Source organism: Cyprinus carpio, chromosome A19, assembly GCF_018340385.1.
Source record: "Cyprinus carpio isolate SPL01 chromosome A19, ASM1834038v1, whole genome shotgun sequence".
In the NCBI taxonomy this organism is placed as follows: Eukaryota; Metazoa; Chordata; class Actinopteri; order Cypriniformes; family Cyprinidae; genus Cyprinus; species Cyprinus carpio.
Genome location: NC_056590.1, coordinates 1,123,704 through 1,145,626, shown reverse-complemented (window position 1 = coordinate 1,145,626; position 21,923 = coordinate 1,123,704). Strand labels below are relative to the sequence as shown.

Here is a 21,923-nt window from a genome sequence, read left to right as displayed (position 1 = left end):
CTGTCCTCTCTGCTCTCCAGGCTCTCGCTCAGGCTATAAAGGAGGCGAAGGAGCAGCACCCTGACATGTCTGTGACTAAAGTAGTGGTGCATCAGGAAACAGAGATCACCCCTGAGTAACCCCTGCATGAGACACAGGTTAGTTTCCTCCTGCACATCCTGACTGATTATTGTCTGGTGTCGGCAAGCTTTGGCACGTGAACGATTACAGCTAGAGAGATTAATATTATATGCACATATTATTTTATTTTAGAAATATTGAAGTTATCTGCATGCCAAACGATGTCTTGCGGTAATGCTTTCTCATCGTCACTCAGCATGTTTTATTCAATTATGATCAATATAAGAAGCCAAACACTGGAAAAATGAAGTGAGTGATTGAAAAATGCTGCATGGTGAACTAGAAGGTGCAGTTTGCTAAAAGAGTAAAACCTGAAAAATTATGATTAAAAAAAAACCCTTCCTTAGGTTAATGAAAATTTATTTTTTATCCCTTTAAATAAAGAAATAACTGATCTTTCATTTTGTCAGCCAGCTGTTAACAGAAGACTGCTGTCAATATTCGGTGATAAAATGATAAGAAAATAAGATCTGGTGCAGATATGCACATGCTTTGAAGTTTTGAAGATCATGTGGCCAAATTGCTTATCTCTGCAGTCTAATTTCAGCATATTTTATTCATAAGGCTGACAAAAAAACTACACTTCTGGATTTCTTGCTTTATTTGAAGTGCATCATCTTGGCATGTTTTTCTTTCAAAAACAGAAAAATCCTTTCAAATCTTTTGTGAAAAATGTATAGAAATGAATTTTAGTTCCCTATCTGTCGGTCACTACGAGTTATGTCTTGGCGACATTAGAGGTCTAACTTGGGAGGCAAATCATCTCTGGGTTTAAGAGAAAACGCCTCAGAGACCCATTCCAAATGTAGTACTGCCCCCTGGGTCAGTCCATATCAGTATCTCCACATGTCACCTCCCTACGGGTAGGATGTGGTCTCCGTAGCGACCTTTTTCTTAAGGCTCGAGCTGAGTGGATGCACGGGGAGTGGCTCAGCGTGCAAAATCCACTAACCAATTTTCACTGGTGTTTTCTGTTAAACTCAGAGATGATTGGGCTCTCAAGTTAGACCCCTAATGTCATCACGACTTAACGTCTCAGTTCCCTCCATCAGGTAATGAGGGTTACATACAGTACTTAACCAAGACGTTATTTTCCACACAGAAATGGAAAATGAAATTTGGTATGAGGTTGTCGACGTGATTTCAAGATGATTTCATGTCAAAAAGACCCTGTTTTAAGAATATACATTTCAGATCTATGGTTTCATCCAATACCATGCTTTCACTTAAATATTGCATGTAGTGAATGTCAAAGCATTGATACAATTATGTATTTGTACAGCAGCAGTGATATCGCCTTCTCTCCCTCTGTGGCCCAGACCTTTTAGTGTAGCTCTCCAATAGCACTGGAGTTTGATGGGTTTATGGCATGTATTTAAAGCTCTTCTCTCATGGGCCGTACAGCCACACCGTCTCCCATGATACATTAAACTCATTACAGCATTTCTGAGATTTTCTCTTTTAAAAGCAGTGATGAAATTGCTTACCATCAAAAACAAACAAAGATCGCTTAAAAAGATGGTAACAACAGAAATTCTCCATATCAAACCTCATACCAACAGAAAGAAGTGCATAGGATCCCAGAGAATTAGACACAGACACTTAAGCTGTATGATTTACTGTCACCATTAACAGTGCTCCAATAAAAACCTCAGCACTGTTATACTGCCATATTTACAGCCGTTATACATGCTTGTGTCAGAGTCGACGACATTCAGCACTTAAACATTCCAGTTCAGCTCTAGAATTTCAATTGAGGTAGCAAAGAGGATGCAGAATCGAATTTAATATTAGAATGTATTAGATATTAGATGAAACCTCATATTAATTAGATGACATTAGATGATATTAATATTCTGTGTTGTTAATGCCACCTGTAGAAATTTGTATTCAATTTATTTTACTGTCTTTAATAAATGACTATTTATTTTTTGGTCCATGCTGAAGAAAATTGTTTTGAATTAGCTTTTATTAAATATTTTCAGTTTTTATTATTTTTTTGCTTTAAATATTTATTTTAATGTATATTTATTTCAGTTTTATATTTTTTTTCAGTAATTTTAATACTTTAACATTATTATTGCTTAATTTTGTAAGCTTTTTTTATTTTTCATCTAATATTTTATTTTATTTTATTTCATCTTTTTTTTTTATTAACAAAATGGTTTTACTTTTTAGTTAACAAAAACAATACTGATACATACATGGATTTTGGACTGCTTTTGATCTGTTTTGATATTTGTTTAGACTGTATAGAGCTTGGCTTAATAAAAAAATGAAAAACAAGTCCAGAAAGTGAAGCGTCTCAGCATTGGGACTCTAAATGTGGGCCTTTTTTAAACTGTTTGTTTGAGGCATTGGGCGTCTGGTGCTGTTTAACCAGCTGTCAGGGTGGTATGTATACAGACGCAGAGCTCCCAGAGGATAATGGGTAATGCTGCCCTGTTAGTTTGTTCCCACAGTGCCCTGTTTTGTGCGTGCTGAGACCCGGTTCACCCCATTCGCCCCGTCAATGTTTACTTCACTTTCTTTCACTCAGCCAGAGAGTATTTACCATCCACTATTATTTCCATGCCGCTCAGGTCTGCATGCCGCAGGCCATCCCGGTTTTCGTCACTGACTCCGTCACCCATTTGGGATGTGTTTACTTTTGCCTTACCAGAAATGCTGTCCTGTTTTGTTTGTCTTGGATGATTGTTGATCTAGCTTTGATCTCACATCAATGCAGGGTGAAAAAACGGGACCAGTCGGGTTTATGAATGTTAAAAGACAACGCAAGATCCCTCACATCCAGCCTCCTACCATCAACCCACGAGTTCCCCTCACGGACAAACTCTTCCTGTAGCAGCGCATGTCCCACCCAGCCATTGCCATCTGAGACACCACTTTCCAGACCCTAACCATCTGTCAGATTTCAAGCGTCCCGTACTGCAAACTGAGCATCCAGCATCTACTCCTGTCCAGTGTCCAGAAGCAGAATTCAAAGACCAGTTCTCATCCTCTTCTCAACACCTTGGACAGACTCTTTCAAAAAAACCTGCCTGACCTCCACCACATCAAAGACATTCCATGATGGACTGAACCATGTTACAAAATCGTTTTCTAAAACAGTGGCTAAAGAGCAACTTTTTATCTTGAATTCATATAGTATTTTTAGGGTGGATTCCAAAGGGATGGTTCACATAATAACAACTGGGCGGCGGGAATTTTCTAAAGTGTCAATTTGTTGTTTATTTTTTTACAGCTTAATTTAATATTTTTTTGCAATTGGTTGATTATCTGTAATAATCTGAAACACCTAAAAAGGGGATGTTCATCCAAAAGTCAAGTTCCTCATCTAGTGATGCAAAACTGTATTTTAGCTTTTTCTTTTCTCAATGGAACAAAAAAAAAAATTGAAGTTTAGAAGCTGCTCTTTTCCATTCTTTTTCAAGAATTTTGAAGACTTAAATTTAGGGATAGTTCTGTCATCATTTACTCAATGTCGATCCAAACCAGTATGACTTACTTTTTGATAGATATTTTGAAAGAGATTTTTTGGTAATCATTAGTCACCAAAACTGTTTGATTACCAACATTCTTTAAAATATCTTCTGTGTTCCATGTGTCATATATATATTTGTGAACTATCCCTTTAAGTTGTTGTCATTCTCTAATTTCATTTCCGGCCATTTACATTCATATTTAACAGGTTTAAAGTCAATAATGTTTAAACATGCAAATAACATTTAAAGGGATAGTTCACCCAAAAATGAAAATTTGATGTTTATCTGCTTACCCCCAGGGCATTCAAGATGTAGGTGACTTTGTTTCTTCAGTAGAACAGAAATTATGATTTTTAGCTCCAGTCTCTCAGTCTATAATGCATGGCAAATGGTAACAGAATCTATGAGGGGAAAAAAAAAAAAACATGCACGAACAAATCCAAATTAAACCCTGCGGCTCTTGACGATACATTGATGTGTAAAGACACAAAACGATCGGTCTGTGCAAGAAACTGAACAGTATTTATATAGTTTTTTTTACCTCTGATTCACACAATGTCTGAACTGCTTGAACTCTTGTGAACGCGCTTCACAGCAGCAGACATGTGAGACATCACCTTCTTCTTGCTTGCTTTATGGCAGATTGCAGACTTATAAGTGCATTACTGCCACCTATCTCTCAAATGGACCTTTAACACTCTATCTACAATCTCAATCAGGAGTGTCAATGGTTCTAACAGTTCGGACATTGCGTGAATCAGAGGTATAAAACGATATAAATACTGTTCAGTTTCTTGCACAGACCGACCGTTTTGTGTCTTAACACATCAATGTATCATCACCCAGGTCCCTTTCGCTTTCATTGAATGGAAAAGAGCAGCATGAACATTCTGTTAAACATCTGAATTCCTCAGAAGAAAGAAAGGTTTTGAAAGACAAGTACACAGAGAATAAATGACAGGATTTTCATTTTTGGCTGAACTGTTCCCAATCTAGAATACATCATGTTGTAAAGTCCCATATTTTATGTTCTTCTTAAATGTGAAAGTATTATTTTGTTCTCGGTGTAAAAATAATGTGTTATTTTCATTCAGAATGCTGGAGCAATTTCAGATGTTCTCTTGTGTTTTTAAGTTACATTACTTGGCATATTTGTTGAAGGCTTGAATATTTTTTCTTTTGTTTTGTTGGTAATGTTGTCCTGTGTCATCATGGATTGGGCGTCCAATGAAGATGGGGTGGGGTATTGTAGTGAAACTACACTCTATGATGTTTCTATTTATTTTCATCAGTTTTGTTTCTCGTTTGTGTGCGTACTTTGCATTTTAGATGCCCTGCTCTCTCAAACTCAGCTTTGATGTTTTGTATTAGATCCAGAATCCCAAACACCAGCTCCCACCAGTTTTTAAATGGGATTTGCAGGGACAACTCTGCTCATTTTCAGTATATTTCTACTTTTCTACTAGAGGGGGCAGTATGTTCTTACCCATGAGGTCTACAGCAGATCTGCAAAGCCTTCAAAACGAGCATCCACACACAACCTGAAGTGGTTTTAGATGAATTGGAATCGATAAGCCATGAACGGAGCTAATTAGCAGTTATATGGTAATTAATTGTGAAAGCAATCAGACGGATTCTACAGCAAATTAAAATGCGTCTCAGTCATTCATTGAGACATTCAAATGCCTCCGTTTGACTTTAAAGGTCAAGAATGGCAATTCAGGTGCGGTAATTCAATTCTAGAAAATCAAAGTGGGAATGTGAAGATTTTATATCGTGCATCAACACTGCCGGTGGTGTAAAGCATACTGCCCCACGTCAAACTGACGAGTCCAGCACGTCCTGTTTTTAAATGTGTATTTTAAAATGTTACGCTTTTATATTAGTTAGTATCCTGTACAGAGACCGAGGTGTTGTAGTTCGTTCAGTGTGTTGTTTTCTTCATTGTGGCACTCCTTTCCTATGCTGGTCTGGGCTGAAGAAAAGAAAAGAATCGTATGTTTTTCCTCAGAGGTTCTTTTTCTTCTCATCACACCCCTCTTTCGTTTGACGTCACTGAAAAAAGACAAATGTACAACATAGCACCATGCACTGAATAAACTCCAACTTAGACACATTCTTCACACAGTTTCATGAGTGTTTGTTATTCACAACTTTCTTAATACACGTTTTCTTATGAGTGTTTTGTACTTTGTGCATGTTATTGCATTCGTAATGTTTGATTAAAATGAAAACTTCCTTTCTGGTTGACATCAATCCTTCTTATTAAACTCCTTGCCTCTATTTTACACAATCCAATCAATTCCCAAGCATCCAAGCATTTCGTGTCATAGGTTGTGCTTTATTACCAGTGTTTAGCTTGATGAAAGCAGGCTGCAGTGATTGCAGTGGATTCACTCATAACCCTGGAGACAGGCTGAGATGAGTTGAACACAGAACGACACTACAGAGTCCAAAATAAAACCAGATTTATCAGCAAGGTCATAGAGAAAATTGGAAGAAAAAATTCAGCTGGAAATCACAGTGGCAGATTTTCTTGTCTTTGCTTCATACTTGCCTCATGCATATATGTTTCAGTTTAATTTATTACAATGCATTTAGGGTTCTTACTGGCCAAAACATTATATTTAGATTTTTTTGTACCTAAGACCATGACAACATCATTTATATCAGGGTCAGACTAAAACTCATACAGTAGGCTAACAGGTATTACTGTATGTTGACGTTTCTGATTACTCTGTTTTATTAATATTTAATGCTTGGAGGGTGTTAATTTTGCACCCTATCCCAATTCACATTCTATATATTTCTATTTATTTAACATGTAAGATTGGATTTAGTGCATACCAAATCATAGTATGCTGAAAATAGCGTGACAAGGCATAAAAGCCATAAGGATAGAAATATGTAAAACTGCATTTCCCATCAAGCACAAGGAAGATAAAATGAAAATAATACATCATTTACACATCTAATATGGATAATTTACTTTTTATTTTGTCAGCATTTTATCATGTCTTCGTTGGGAAGTCAAAATGAGAGAAAGAATTAGAAAATTGCTCTTTTTTCCCCCCAAAATAAATCATTAGAACTTACTGTTAGCGATTGTTATGCTATTAGGATTTTGCTTGTAAGTAAAGGCAAAGTCCCAAAACTCGTCCACCAAACTTAATCAAAAGTAGCCTAGTATAGTACAAAAACTTTCAGAAAAGTGAAAATGCTTTGTTTGTATTTTTTTAATTGCAAATGATTTTATACGTATTAAAAAAGACCTGAGAAATGAACATGAATTCCTTTGTACTTGGTTTGTTCCTCTTTTGCTTTAATGAAGTATGGACTCCACAAGTTGGCACAAAGACATTCACAAGGTCAGTGTCACATTTGATTATTGAACTGCAAATAGTGATTCTTTCTTTGTGAAGGACATATGTTACAGTGCATATTATAAATGCTAATTAGAACACAACTTTAATGTCCCATGTTCTTTGATAGCTGCTTATTCCACTTGAGATTATCCTATTTATATCATATAAAGATGGTGCACACCATCATGTTCTGATCATGTCAGCCTGAGCGTCTTGTTGTCTTCAGTCTGTCAGAAGGGATCAGGGAGAAATATTTAAGAGCTTCAGAAAGGCTCCATCGCTGTAACTCATGAGCTGAAGTCAGCTGGAATTATCCAGGCAATTAGTTTTTCCTGGAGCTGTTGTTCATGGGAATACTCTGAATGTTTTGAATGTTTAATCTCTGATTGCCAATTAGCATCTTGCTAAAGGTCAGTGAGAGGGCTGGGCCACAACAATTGTAGCATTATTTGTTCATCCAACCAACAGGATTCAAGGCTGTCTTACTCCTGAACATCCGCACGTGCGGCAGACTGATTAAACGTTGAACCGTGGCACCTGAAGTAAATTAGGACAGTTAGCGATGGATGACAGGCAATACCTCACTCTGCTGAATGCCATCTTAGATTTATCCCTAGAATGCTAATGAATTTTCTTTAAATGATGTTTTATTAACAAAGTTCGGGAGGAGCGCGTCAGATACTTAGCCTTATTAACACAAGTGGAGCGCACTCAAGTTAATCAACACCAGTAGGTATAAACCATAGACTGTATAAAACATAGACGTAGTGTCCGTGGCATCACCCATAGATTTCTAAAGAGTGTTTTTGAAGCTCAAAGCAGGCGGAGCAGGCCGTCGCCATCTTGGCAGGGTGTCACTGCACGTCACTCCCGGATAATCAAAAATGGGTAAAGAGGCGGGACCTCATTGCTGAAACCACACCCACCTACTGTAACTCGCCGGCGGTGACAGCAGCGGCAATCCACCTGTCACTCAAGTGGCCACATCCTTAATTATGCAGAACTTTAAGGCTTGATATAATTTAAAGGGGTCATACGATGCGATTTTAATTTTTCCTTTCTCTTTGGAGTGTTACAAGCTCTTGGTGCATAAAGAAGATCTGTAAATCAAAGTCTCAAATCCAAAGATATATTCTTTATAAAAGTTAAGACCTGTCCACGCCCTCCTAAAACACCTCGTTTAAACACACCCCCACATCTACGTCACTGTGTGGGAAGATTTGCATAACACCGCCCAAATGTTCACGCAAAGAAAGAAGGCGTAACTTTTATTCTCGCTGTAGTATTGTTGTTGCCGACATGTTGTAGAGATGCTGTGTTTTGTTGTGAAAGCGAAACTACTTTGTTTGGATATCTGCTTCGTCACGCCTAGAGCTGATCCGTGCTGGTCGCTGAGGAAATACATCAACTTTGCGCTGTGAATCGCGGATCGGCTTTCACCGTGGACGAAGCAGAGTCCAGCCCGATGACGTCACATGTGTCCTTTGTCGAATCCGCCGGCCGCGCCGTTTTCACTCAAGCCCAAAGTGTGTGATGCTGTGTGACGCATTTTATGGAGGACTGTTTCCTGAACCTGCAGACTAGCCTACAATGGGTCTGTGCTCAAAGGCTGTCCTATAAAGTGGAGCAGTTCCAACTTTGCAAGGACAGTCTGGCGCTTCTGACTCACAGTCTTTAAGTACATGCTTTACATTAAAAGAATTGCCACTGATGATTCAAACGGGAGTTTTAAGCAGTGTAGAGTAGTGCTTGTTGTTGGTTGTTTCCTCCAATCACAAATGCAGACATAGTTTTATGTTTACGCAGTGCGATACACAACACGTAAAACACAGTATAAGTCATTATAATCAGTAATTATGTCCCCACTGGATGCAACAAATGTCTCGTTTGTAATGGGTTTTATTGGTTTTGTCTGATTGTGCCGGGAGTGGGCATCACAGTATGTTAAGGGACGTAACATTTCAGTCACACGCTTGAGGTATTCAGCCAATCACAACGCACTGGATAGCTGGCCAATCAGCGTACACCTCGCTTTTCAGAATGATGATCTTTGTAAAAATCAACACGTTTCAGAAAGCCGGGGCATAGAGGAGCAACAATAATGTACATTATGTGAAAAATAATGTTTTTTGAACCTTAAACCGCATAAACACATTGCATTACACCAAATACACAAAATAATGTTCTTTTTAGCAACGTCATATGACCCCTTTAAACGGATGAGTTATAAAAAAAAATTCACCCCCCTCAGTTGTAAAGAAGGACAAAATTAGCTATGTAGACCAAAACCACATTTTTTATCAGGCTGTAAACACATTTTTTTCTGCTGTAAAGTTGGGCATTTTAACATGGAGAGTCTATGGGACCTACTCCCTTATGGAGCCAGCCTCTAGCAGCCAGTCGATGAATTGCAGTTTAGAGACCGGAAGGTTGCCGCTAGGTATAATACAGCTGACTTACCTCTATTAATTGATGGTTTATCAGCATTCCTCCACCGCCCCATCTCCTCACCTCAAATTCTTACTACACTTATACGGTGGGGTACTCTAGGTTCGGGCCATTCCCGAGCTCGGAGCCGTTCCCCAGACAGCATGCCAAATATGCATTACCATACTTCAGCTTATTATAAGTAAGTGTGAACTCATTAAAGTGTAGTTCCAACCCGATCTCATGAGATCAAAGGAAAAATCATAAAAAAACAGGATTAGAAAAAAGCATGAAGCTCTACCTATAAACCTAACTGTCAGTGGGGCGTAGGCAGATAGTACAAAAACGTATGAATGAGATCCAAAGTCATACAAATAGTTATGAATTGCAGTAGATTGTGTTTTGTAATGTTTTTCCTACAATCAGTCTGACACCAGATACATACTTTACACAAGACTGTACACGGGCAGTTGTGGCCTAATGGTTAGAACATCTGAATTGTAACCCAAAGTTGCAGGTTCGAGGCTCAGTACCAGCAGGAACTGTAGGTGGGGGGAGTGAATAATCAGTGCTCTCTCCCACCCTCAATATCATGACTGAGGTGAGACCCTGGAGCAAGGCGCTGAACCCCCAACTGCTCCCTGGGTGCTGAAGCAAAAAATGGCTGCCCACTGCTTTGTGTGTACTGCTGTGTGTGTGCACTTGGATGAGCAAAATGCAGAGCACAAATTCATGTCACAGTAGATGTAAATATGTTTACATGACATTGTATGTTTTCATGACTGATGTACTAAAACAGAGGAATTTCTTTTTTGCATTTTTACATGTAAAGACAACAATGTTGTCAAAACCATCCCCATTCACATGGATCCATACAAATTAGCCACAAATTCACCAAAACATAAAATTGCCATGCGATTGCGTTTTGGAATGTTTTCCCCACAATCAGTGAGAGACCAGATGCATACATTACGCACATTGTAAATGCAGATGTGCATACTTAGGGCAGTGGTTCTCAATTCCAGTCCTGGTGACCCCTCTTATTTGCACATTTTTCATCTCTCTTATTTAACACACCTGATTCAGATCACCAGCTCATTAGAAGAGAGCTCCATGTATGAACTGGGCTACTAGTTCCCCTACTCCCTGAGCTGGGGAAATCTGTTGAAGTTTACTTCACTTCGGAACATTCATTCACATATTTGCATTACGCCACGGCCTGCAGCATCTTCACACACAGACAAAACTTACTAGAGAAGTGTTACATAATATACCTCTGTAAATAAATATAGTTTAAATTCACATCTCACACACTTTAATGCCCTTTGAATGGAACATATACGCTCTCTTCGAACTGGAATCATAGCCGAATATCCATTGATGTCCACTTCACAGGGCACTTATGGTCAAATAGAACAAACATCTGAAGTGATAAGAGATATATACAAAATGTGGAGGGCTGGGGGTCGTGAGGACTGGAATTGAGAACCACTGGCTTAAGGTACATTTATATGACAACAATGTACTAAAAACACAACATTTTGTCATTTGTCAACCTTGTCATTTGTGAAAAGTTTTGCGTATAGATGACATCAATGTCAAAACGATCCCTGTTCACAAAGATCTGTGAAAACAACTAAAATTGCTGTGTTATGTGGCTATGTACCTTTGTAAAAAACACTACTTGCCTGTACAAGTTTATATTCCTATAGACTGAACAAATAATATGCATGTGCATAATGTCACTGTTTTCACAAATGCACTCCTTGTTGTTTGCAAGGAGACAATAATGATATCGTTTTCAAAAACTTTGAATCCAGTTTTCACAAGTTAACATCCCCAAAACGCCAATGTTGTTTAAATGAACAGCCAAAACATAAGAAGTTTTCCAGTTTTAGTTGAAAACAATGTTGTGAAAACGCCCCCTTAATCAAAACTTTGAAAACATGAAGTAATTCATACTTTGCATGAATTACTGGGGTGATACGACACCCAAGTATTCAACAGGGCAGTGGATTAAAGGGTTTGAGACTCCAAAAATTGCTTACTCTCAGAGTAGGTAAGACATTTGATGAACTTCAAGCAATGAAGAAAGTATATTTTATAAGGTATGCATATTGGAAAATTTGGCATATCTAAACCTTCAGGTAGTCCTGTTCCAGCAGAGCAACTGCCATTGAGATGAACGGGAATGCGACATGAATGCTACATGGAATTGTAATTGTCTACATGAGACTGAACATCTGGGATGTCAAGGTTGAAGTTTGGCTTTGTGTACAGAGCTTGTTAGAGGAATTCCCAGCTGTTTTACACAGAATATTTGAAATGTGTATCGCCCATGGGTGAAGAGTGATTTAATAATGTAATGAAATAATGTAAGCTTCCAGCATGAGCCACAAAATGAGCTGTGAGGCCAGCAGCACATGGTCTTAAATTTATATTCATGAGTGCACTGAGTAAAATGATTATTATATATTAACAGCAGATGGTCTTCCTTATGTGGATCTGCCCAGTCGTGATATCCATGGGTCCAAGAGAGGAATTTAAAAAAGATATCTACTTTTTTTCTGCTTTAACTTTAGGATCGTTCACACTTAAATGAAAAAGGCGGCTGTTTTCCCACCCTAGAGTTTATTTTCCTAGAATAAACATGGTTTTGGAACAGTCCAAGCAGGGGTGCATTTCCCACCCTAGAGTTTATTTTCCTAGAATAAACATGGTTTTGCAACCAACAAAGTTGCTAACTTAGTTAGCAACTATGGTTTTGAGAAATGCACCCCTGGTCTGCTATAACATTAAAAATCAACTTTTCTTAATGTGTCAGTGTCAATTTTTTAGGAGTTCTGACATATTTGTCTTTGTGAAAATAGTGGAGTGGTAGCTGACGTTAATATTTCTCTATGCCGATAAACAATATTTGAACGAAAGGTCAACAGAAGTTCTATCCTCTTTAACAGTTTAACAGTCTTTAAATTGTTTTCGCCTGTCTTGGTATATTTTGATTTGGGTCCTAAATACTGCAAGAAAAAGAATCTGAGGCCAAAGGAACTTCTCTATGCTAGATTTAAAACATATTTTCTGTGAGAAATCATTTCAGAGAGACTATTCTGTCTTAACAGACTTCACTGTTGGTGAAAGGTTTTCATGATCTATCATCTAAATAGGTGTTGATTACAGGCATCATTGTGATGTTGGTATTTCCAAAAAAAGGGGAAAAATAGGTACTCCCTTGCTTTTTTCTCTGTTTTGGAAGCTAAAAAGCGTGCAAAATAAAATTGTAATGAAATGCTAACACAAGAGACTGGTTTTCTTATTGGCTTCATCTTTAAACATTAACAGTACTGTTTAAGGATGTGTTGTTTTCCTGCTCAGTGAAGTCAGTCCTGCCCTACAGCTAGAAACCAGTGTGTGCTCAGCCAGCCTGCTTACATAAATACCACCATTTGCTTTGGTTGAATTAAATTATTTATTTAAAAAAATTGAGTATGTTTGACTCTTAAAACAATTTTCTACTGAAAATACTTTTCATTGATCTTTTGAAATGAAAGATCTTGATGTAACTGTAAGATTAAAGCTTCCTCCACAGTTCATAATATATATACACATTATTGATTATTTTTGACATATATATATATATATATATATATACACAGATATATACACACACACACACACACACACCACACACACACACACAGAGGACACACAACATATATAGAGATAGATAGAGAGATATATATATTATATATGAGAGAAACTAAACTTGAAAAACATGGAGTCTTAAAGGTAAAGTAAAATTTAAATGATAAGCTGATTTAATACAAAAAGGGTAGAAAATTATGAAAATATTGACTGTTTTAAGTGCAAAAAAGTATAACATTATAAGTAGACCTTAAAAATAAAAAATGTACGTCATGACCCTTTACATCTATTACTAAGGGAGAAACTTTGCATAAATTGTCAAATTCATTATTAAGCTAATTACAAACAGACTGTACAGAATATCTCTTGGGTCTACCAAAATTTGACCTTGGTTTCTTTCCATAAAATAACACAAAAACTGCAGCCATTTTTTCTCTTCAGAAAAAAAAAAGTTTAGTGTTCTTAGGCTTGTAACAATAGCTGAACTCTTTTAGTTTCATGCAGTGCAGGAGAAAAGAAGCTTAAACTCCAACACATAGATCCATCTCAGGATAAAGGGGCTCCTAAGAACAATTTTAATTAAACTACTGATCTTGATTGCTGCTTTGACGTAGTGTCTGCCTGCATGTTTTAGGCATATTTGGTAATTCTCTTTAGTGTATTTGCCCTGATTTTATCCGTTTTCCTGGGAAATGTATCTATTTTTATATTATTTTGTCATCATTATTTTGTTTTAAGGAATTAAAAATGATTCTTATCAACCTTGATTGTCACATTATTTTGGCAGGTAATATTTTAGGTGTTATTTTGTTGGGGTGGGCAGGTTTTGGTGAGCTTTTGAGGCTGAAAAACTGTCCATCCAATCTGGCAACACAACAGATGTGGAAAAGAAACAGAAGCCATTCGACTTACTAGAAGTCAGTGAACCATCATAATGATTTTGAAATTGAAATTGATATTTCAAGGTAAAAAAAAAAACCCAAATAAATAAAATAATGCGTACATACAGTTGCTTTAAAATTAAAAGTTGTATCTTGTGATATTGTTCAATGGACCTCAGATAACATTTAGTTGTATTTTGTGAAAATGTGTTCCTTACTGTTAATGTTAGTTAATGTATTAACTGGGACCATATTGTAATTTGTTACCATGGTAGGCTATATTTGCAGGCTATAGCCTATGTTTCACTATGGAGTGGAGCATTTTTCATTTTAAGGCTTTAGTATTTAAAATTGTATTTACCTTTTATTTTCCTGCTATTCAGTTTGTAAGATCAAAGAAAGGGAAGCTTCAATTTCTCAATCTTCTCGATGAATGAATAACAGAATGTTTTATTGATGCTCATGAGTATATTATATGCATGCCGTATGATTTATTTTGTTTGTTGATTCGATGACATGGAAGTGGCCCCTGGGTCTCAACAGCCAACAGAAACAATTCAACAGCCAGTAATGATCTACTCATCATATGCTGACAGACCCTCTCAAGAGCTCAGTTGACTGTGCACACTCACACTCTCTCTAATTAGAGTGACTGATCATAAATACAGGAATGAAGCCATGGTGTAGAAGAAAGACTGACACTTAATCCCAAAGGAGAAATTCAGGTGCAAAATTACCAATATCAGCGTCCATAAAAACCGCCCTGCACTTGCAGAAAATGCAGTCATACTGGACATTACTTCAAAAAGGCAATAGTATTATATTTTGACAGTCCACATACTGCTGGTACTACTCACAGAACCCCACAGGCAAATTGCATTTTTAATAAATGTTGTTTTAATAAAAAATTTAATTTAAATCAATTAATTTGGCAGTTTTTTTCTCAGATGTAATCAATATGATTAATTGTGAAATGAAAACACAGCTGTTGTTGCTAGTGCAATACTATACAAGTCAAGTTACAGAAACATATTTACAAAAGTAACACTTTATAAGTATGCACTGATAAAGAGTGTAACAAAACAAGCCAATGGACATTGGTGTGCGAGATTTGCATCACGCACCCCGCCTCACAAAGCTGATATATAAGGAAGAGTGAGTGCAATCACACATTCAGCTTTTTGCTTTGGAGCGGGGCATTTGTGCTCTAAATCAATTATCTGAGAGTACAAGTGTCTGTGTGACGGCGTGTCAGTGGTGGTCGTGATCGTTGGTGCATTTCCTGCTGCCGCTGCAGCTTTCTATAAGAGCCTTCTGCACACTGCAGATTAGTGATGTTCTGTCAGTTGTGCTGCGACCTCCCCTTGGGTGATTCAGCACCTGAAAAGAGCCATTTCCCTAAAATAGTGACATGGGTGTGATATTGTGACATCTTTTTAAAGATTACCATCGCAATGCTGTGGTCAAGGCTCAAGTACAAGCGAATCTAGTTCTTCCTCATGGGGGAGGACTACTTCGGCAAATAGCCAGGGTGGCCTTAGGATAACAGTGAGGGCTTCCCCACCGAGTATGTCTCCATGGGCCCCTCACTCCTCTAGCACATTGCAAGCTGCGGAGCTTCCGGATGACAGATCTAATCCTTCTCATGGATGTACTATTGTCTCATTCAGGGCTCTGGCGGAGGACCGGATGTCAATTGCTGCATTGAGCTAGAGTCCTCCAGGGGTGAAGACTCAGCTACATTGCCCTTTTCAGGAAAAGTAGCGTTGACCAAGTTAGACCCAGAGCTGATAGTTATGCTTTCCCGGGCTACCGAGAGCATCTGGGCTCATGTGGAAGCCTCCACTTTGTACCGAATGTTCAAGGCTGGATGACTGGTATCTGGGGGTGCAACACGCTGACAATTCATTGTCCATCCCCGGTACCCTTCTTTCCAGAGGTGCTTGAAGAGGTCACTAGGTCGTCGAGAGCATTGTACTGTGCCCGAAACCAAGATTTCCACCCTCACTACTAAATTTCTTGACTCCCCGATCTCCCAGGCTGGCCTCTTTGGCAACGTGGTCGAGAACTTTGCCCAACAGGTCTCGTCAGCACAAAAACAGATGCAGGTGATCAAACACATCCTGATCTGGCAGCCCGCTGCTGTCTCCACCCTGCCGCTGGCTGCAGACCCTCCATCTGTTCGTCCCTGAGGGCACCCTCCTGCAGTTCCCACCGCTGCTCCTGCACGGTCACAAGCAACACCCTCCACCCAAGCCACAGTGTGGAGCCGGCAAAAGGAAAGTGGTGCAGCCCGTCTCTGACGCTGCCAGACCTGTAAAGCATCAGATCAAGTGTCGTTCCTGAGACGGGCAACCTAGGAATACAGGATCCTGAAAGAGGCACTCGTATTCTCAACTACATCAATGACTAGCTCATACTGGCCCAGTCTTGAGCACAACTGTGCAAACACAGGGACCTGGTGCTGTAACACCTCAGCCATCTGGGGCTTCGAGTCAGATGGGAAAAGAGCAAAATCTCCCCCATGCAGAGGATCTCTTTTCTCTATATGGTGTTGGACTTGTTCAACCTCAGTCAGCTTCACAACCGAGTCTCGAGAGGGGCATGGCAATGCAGAACGCACCGGGTTACAAACACCCCAACCTGCCACCAAACCTTCAGCCCTTGGTTGGACTTTGCTTTTATATGGGCAGGGATTCCCCTAGTGCAAGTGTCCAGGACAGGACCTCAGTGGACCTCAGTGTTCCTGGACAGGACCTCGACTGCATTGGCACATCAATTGCCTCAAGTTTCTTGCTGTATGGCTTGCTCTGCACCGCTTCAAATCAGTGTTACACAACAAGCACATACTGGTCCGGGCAGACAACATGATTGCTGTTGCATACATCACTCATCAAGGTGGTCTACGCTCCCGTTGCAACTCGCCTGCCATCTCCTCCTTTGGAGTCAGAAATATCTGAGGTCGCTTCGTGCCATTCATGTCCCAGGCAAGCTCATTCGTGTAGCCAACGAGCTCTCACGACAGCCCCCAAGGGGACCCTCGGCATGGGTGCACTGGCACACTTTTTAGTGTGGAATATCTGAGGATATGTGTTTTCCGCATAATACTTCCTACATGCAGGATGTGGTCTCCACAGTGTTCTCTTATGGAGGTACACTTTCCCAGTGTTTTCGGGACCCTCGGCATGGGTGCACTGGCGTGGTGGACACTTCTCTTTCTAAGCCCTGTCCTGTCTTCCACCCCAGTAGGAGAGCAGGGATTCGCTGGCTTATACAGGGCACTGGAAGGGGCAGCAATAGTGGTGCTTTGGTAGGGATCCCAATTTGTCAGTCGTTCTGACGCAAAGTCTCCGTTTCCTTCTTCACAGAATGAGGGTTACATACGTAACCAAGGCGGTTTCCATGTTGTCTCCACTGGTCAAACAAATTAATATGTGTGTTTTATTGTCTAGTTTTTGCTCTTCGCATCTCCAAACACTACGCCACAGATTTGGCCACCGATGAAAGTGAGGAATCTCTTAAACCTTTAGTGAAATGATTGACAACATGCATTTCAACATGCAAAAAACACTGAGATGGTGACCCGCACAATGCAAAAAACATTTTTCATGGAAAAACTACAATGGGTACATGTGAGTGTACACTATTCAGATGACTCCTCACAAAACACTAATCATTTACTGTTTTAATAGGTAAAATTTTAAATTAGCACCAAAACTACTGACTGCACCTTTTTTTTCATAAATGATAGATTTTCTAAGATTCTAAGAATATACAGTACATAATATACATAATATAAAAAATTGTGCATGTACTAACATTAAACCATGTCATATCAATTAGACTTGTGTAGCAACTCATATTGTATTTACTTCACATAATGTAAAAACTGCACATAATTTAATGTATTACATTATTATTGTAATAAAATGTTCATAATGAAATCATTTTCTCAAAATGTAATAATTTTTAAATGTAATAAAAAATGTTCACATAATGTAATAGGTTATTGTATGAGAAATTTATTACATATGAACACACTGTGGCAACTTATAATGTAATAATAGTTCATAAGGTAATACCAGCACACAATTTAAAACAATTATTATTTTGTTTACAATATCATAATTATCTTTCAATATAATAAATTTGAGCACAAAACAATTATAGTTTTATTAAAAGAAAATCTGGCTTATTAGGCCACTCTAACGTGGAGTCAGAGACATTCGGATCCATATGCATTAGTTTATTATAGAGTGGTCAAACAGGCAGTAATCCAACAACAGCATCAAGTGTGTAAAGGGATATCCAAAATCAGTAACAGTACCAGGCAGAGGTCGGGACAGGCGACAGAGAATCAAAGGTGGTATACACAATCCAAAATCAGACAAGGAGAGAACAAACACTAGGAAACCACTCGGAAATGCTAGACGGGGCTAAACAAGACTTCGCAGTGAGTTGGCGTGAGTGTGCTGCTTATGTGTGTGTGTGTGTGTGTGTGTGTGTGTGTATTAGTTGCAGGCTTATATGTGTAATTAGATGTAGGTGTGTGTGTGCAATCAGTCCCAGGTATGAGGCAGGGTGGGAATTGGAGTTCGGGAATGGAAATGGACACCAAATGCAAGAGTCCTGACCTGAGTGGAGTGCCCCCTACTGGAGTTCATGGGCACTCCAGCTGATGATCATGACAGCTACATTGTGATTTTTTTTATTTTATTTATTTTTTTTAATAAAAAGCTTACTAATTTTGTGATTATGACATGCTTAATTTTTGAAATATAGGACTGGTTTCACAGTCAGTACTTAGACTAAGCCAGGATTAGGCCATAGTTCAATTAGGACTTTTAAAGGATTAGGCCATAGTTCAATTAGCAATTGTCTATTGCTATTGTCTTTCCAAAAAAATTATTTTTAAAGTTGTTTTTTTGATGTTTTTTGTTTTTCATATTTTTACATGGGATGCAGGAAAATGGCATGCAGGAAAAAATAGTAGGCTTTTCCGTAAAAAATAAAGGCACCAATATATTTTAAGATCAGTAAGAGCAAGTTTCTTCAACCATTAGTCTGCTGTGAGTGAGAGATTGAGCAGACATTAACATTAACATTATGAGCTCAAGATTTTATTACATTTGATAAAATTATTGCATTATTACCAATAAAACCCCGTTCTCTACTCAATATTCCGTTTTCAGTTGGAAATATGTCACCACACTATAATCCAGTTGGCAGCAACTTCATGTTCACGCAGACTTTAAAGTAAATATGTCAGCAAACTGCGCTCTTTCAAGGATGTGCATTTAATGCATGGCCAAAGTAAGAACATGATTTCAGTGTTTAAAACTTGCAAAGTATGATTGCCAACTGTTCCTGTATTTAAGCAACATTCCATATTAAATCCATACAGAAAGCAGTTTATCCTGTCATGCCCAGTTTTTAGGGAGCCAATCACTCTGACAAAAAACAAACAAACAAACAAACAAACAAACAAACAAAAAAACTACAAACAGAGCACACTTAGTTGAAACTGTAACTGTAAAAAATACCCTTATGTGCATATTTACTGTACATTTGCACTCTGGAGAACATCAGATGTTTCTATTTACAATGTTTGCAGCGTTGAGCATTTTGGTTTTTGAATCCCACAGACAGGCTCAGTGCATTTGAAATTATAAAGGGAGCACTCTTTGCACACATACTAGACTAATGCTTTCAGAATTTTAATTGAAGAGTTTTTTGTTTGTTTGTTTTTCATCAGTCTAACACAATGTCCCATCACTAAAGTTCAGCTATTGTTTAGTTATTCTATATACTGTATATATATATATTATACACATAGGCTAAATAACAGCACAGATAATTTGACTGTCCTTTATACTGGGATGCTTATACTTTATTATAAGTATAATTATATAATTATGAGAATATTACAACATTTTTGGTCAGTTTATATTGTAATACATTTCTCATAATGTAATAATTGTTGTAACATTATGAGCTCAAGATTTTATTACATTTTGATAAAATTATTACATTATGAACATTTTATTACAATAATAATTTAATACTTATTACATTATGTGCAGTTATTACATTATGTGCAGTTATTACAGTTGCTACAGACATGCAAATAAATTGAGTGATTGTTGTTACTTCAGTTGCTGCCCAACACTGCTGGTGTCTCTTTTTTTGTTTCATGAAAAAAACTGTCCTTGTTCAATGTCAGTAACTCCTCACTGAGAGAGCCTGCAGCAGTAACGTAGGCAGAAGGCGCATGAGGAGATATTATACTGTCTGATGGCAACCGACAACACTGTGCAGGAATAAAACAGTGCCTGGAGGTGCTAAATACTGGCATTTTCAGTTTAATTTAATAAAGCTTCAGAGATCAAGGAACAATACTGTATCCCTTTTCCAAAATGTAATGAACTGTCTACCTAGACAGTATTTTTAGGTACACTGATATAATTTTTTTTGGATATAGCACAGTTTTGATGCCTTATGAGGCGGCTGCCTATGTAGACATTAGAAAGCTCACTAGGTTTTGCAATAGAGCTTGACTACACTCACCTGAGTATGAAGAATAAAGATTTCCAATTCTGTTACTGAACCTGACCTGTGTTTTTGCCTCACACTGAATTCTGGGATCTGTTCAGTTTGGCTGGAATGATAAAGATGAGCAGAAATGCTCTCTCACTACCTGCAGTCTGAGCCCTTGAGACACTTTGCTCCATATTGAAGCTCGCATCTGCAATATCATTCAACCTGCAGTCTGAGCCCTTGAGACACTTTGCTCCATATTGCAGCTCGCGCACTTTAAACCCTGTCAAGCACAGAATAACTTTGGAATTCCAAACCACCTGCAGTCTGAGCCCTTGAGACACTTTGCTCCATGTTGTAGATGTATTTTTTGGTTTTGTTGGATTTTTTTTTGGTGCAATTTTTTAGGTTGTTTCGCATAAATGTTCCTGGTTTGGTGTATGCTAGTTTTGTGCATTGATTAGCATAAAACTTTAATATGAAGTAGGAAACTGAAAAATCTTTCAAATATGTGTAGTAGACAGATATAGAATAGTTTGTCATGTGCTCACTGTAAAAAGTGGTACCCGGCAATATGTAAATCCTTGCATGTGAATTGGTTTTTCCTGTATATGCACACTATAACTGTGCAAAACCACAATCACCCCTTGTAAAATTGCAATAATGGTGGCCTAATGGTTAGAAAGTTTGACTCCTAACCCTAAGGTTGTGGGTTTGAGTCTCGGGCCGGCAATACCTTGTCCTTGAGCAATGCCCTTGAGCAAGGCACCGAACCCCCAACTGCTCCCCGGACGCCACAGCATAAATGGCTGCCCACTGCTCCGGGTGTGTGTTCACGGTGTGTGTGTTCACTGCTGTGTGTGTGCACTTTGGATCAGTTAAATGCAGAGCACGAATTCTGAGTATGGGTCACCATACTTAGCTGTATGTCACGTCACATATTTTACATCCCTTAATCAGCCCCAATACTAAACTTAACATCTACCTTACTAACTATTAATAAGCAGCAAATTAGGAGTTTACTGAGGTAAAAGTCATAGTTGAAAGTGAAAATTTGTCCCGTGACCAATGCATATAATCAGAACCTAAGATTTTCATTATCACTGGACACACAGTTTGTATGTTGTTGTTCCAGAAATAGAAACCATCCCAAAAATAGAATTCACAGCTGCATGTCTCTGTCACAGCTGATTAGGCTAAAAACTCTGATAGACATTCAAAAGATTACATGTATCGCAAGTCACAGCCTTGCATGTCATCTGATTTGGTTATAACATGTTTAAGGTTATTTTAGATCCTTTATTTTCCATCATGTTCAAACAACAGCCAATACTCAGACTCAGTCGGTCTTGGTCTGCTTTAGTGCTTCTCTGCTTTTATGGTGACCTCTCCTAAAGCAACACTGACTCCTTGCACATAAAGATGATGTCATAGACCTCGTCGCTTCAATCCCATGTGTGTCATCA

General features: G+C 38.4%; 1 protein-coding gene across 8 annotated transcripts in view; it reads left to right on the top strand.

Annotated features, from left to right (window-relative positions):
- Positions 1-5,728, top strand: part of LOC109092047 (protein 4.1-like) — a 69,700-nt gene extending 63,972 nt beyond the window's left edge. For all 8 annotated transcript variants that reach the window (XM_042776014.1, XM_042776005.1, XM_042776004.1 and 5 more), the window contains 2 exons: positions 21-137; positions 2,849-5,728. In XM_042776014.1, coding sequence (XP_042631948.1) covers positions 21-119 — 99 coding nt within the window. In that variant the 3' untranslated portion in view covers positions 120-137; positions 2,849-5,728. The remainder of the gene's footprint in view (positions 1-20; positions 138-2,848) is intronic.
- The last annotated feature ends 16,195 nt before the right edge of the window (positions 5,729-21,923 follow it).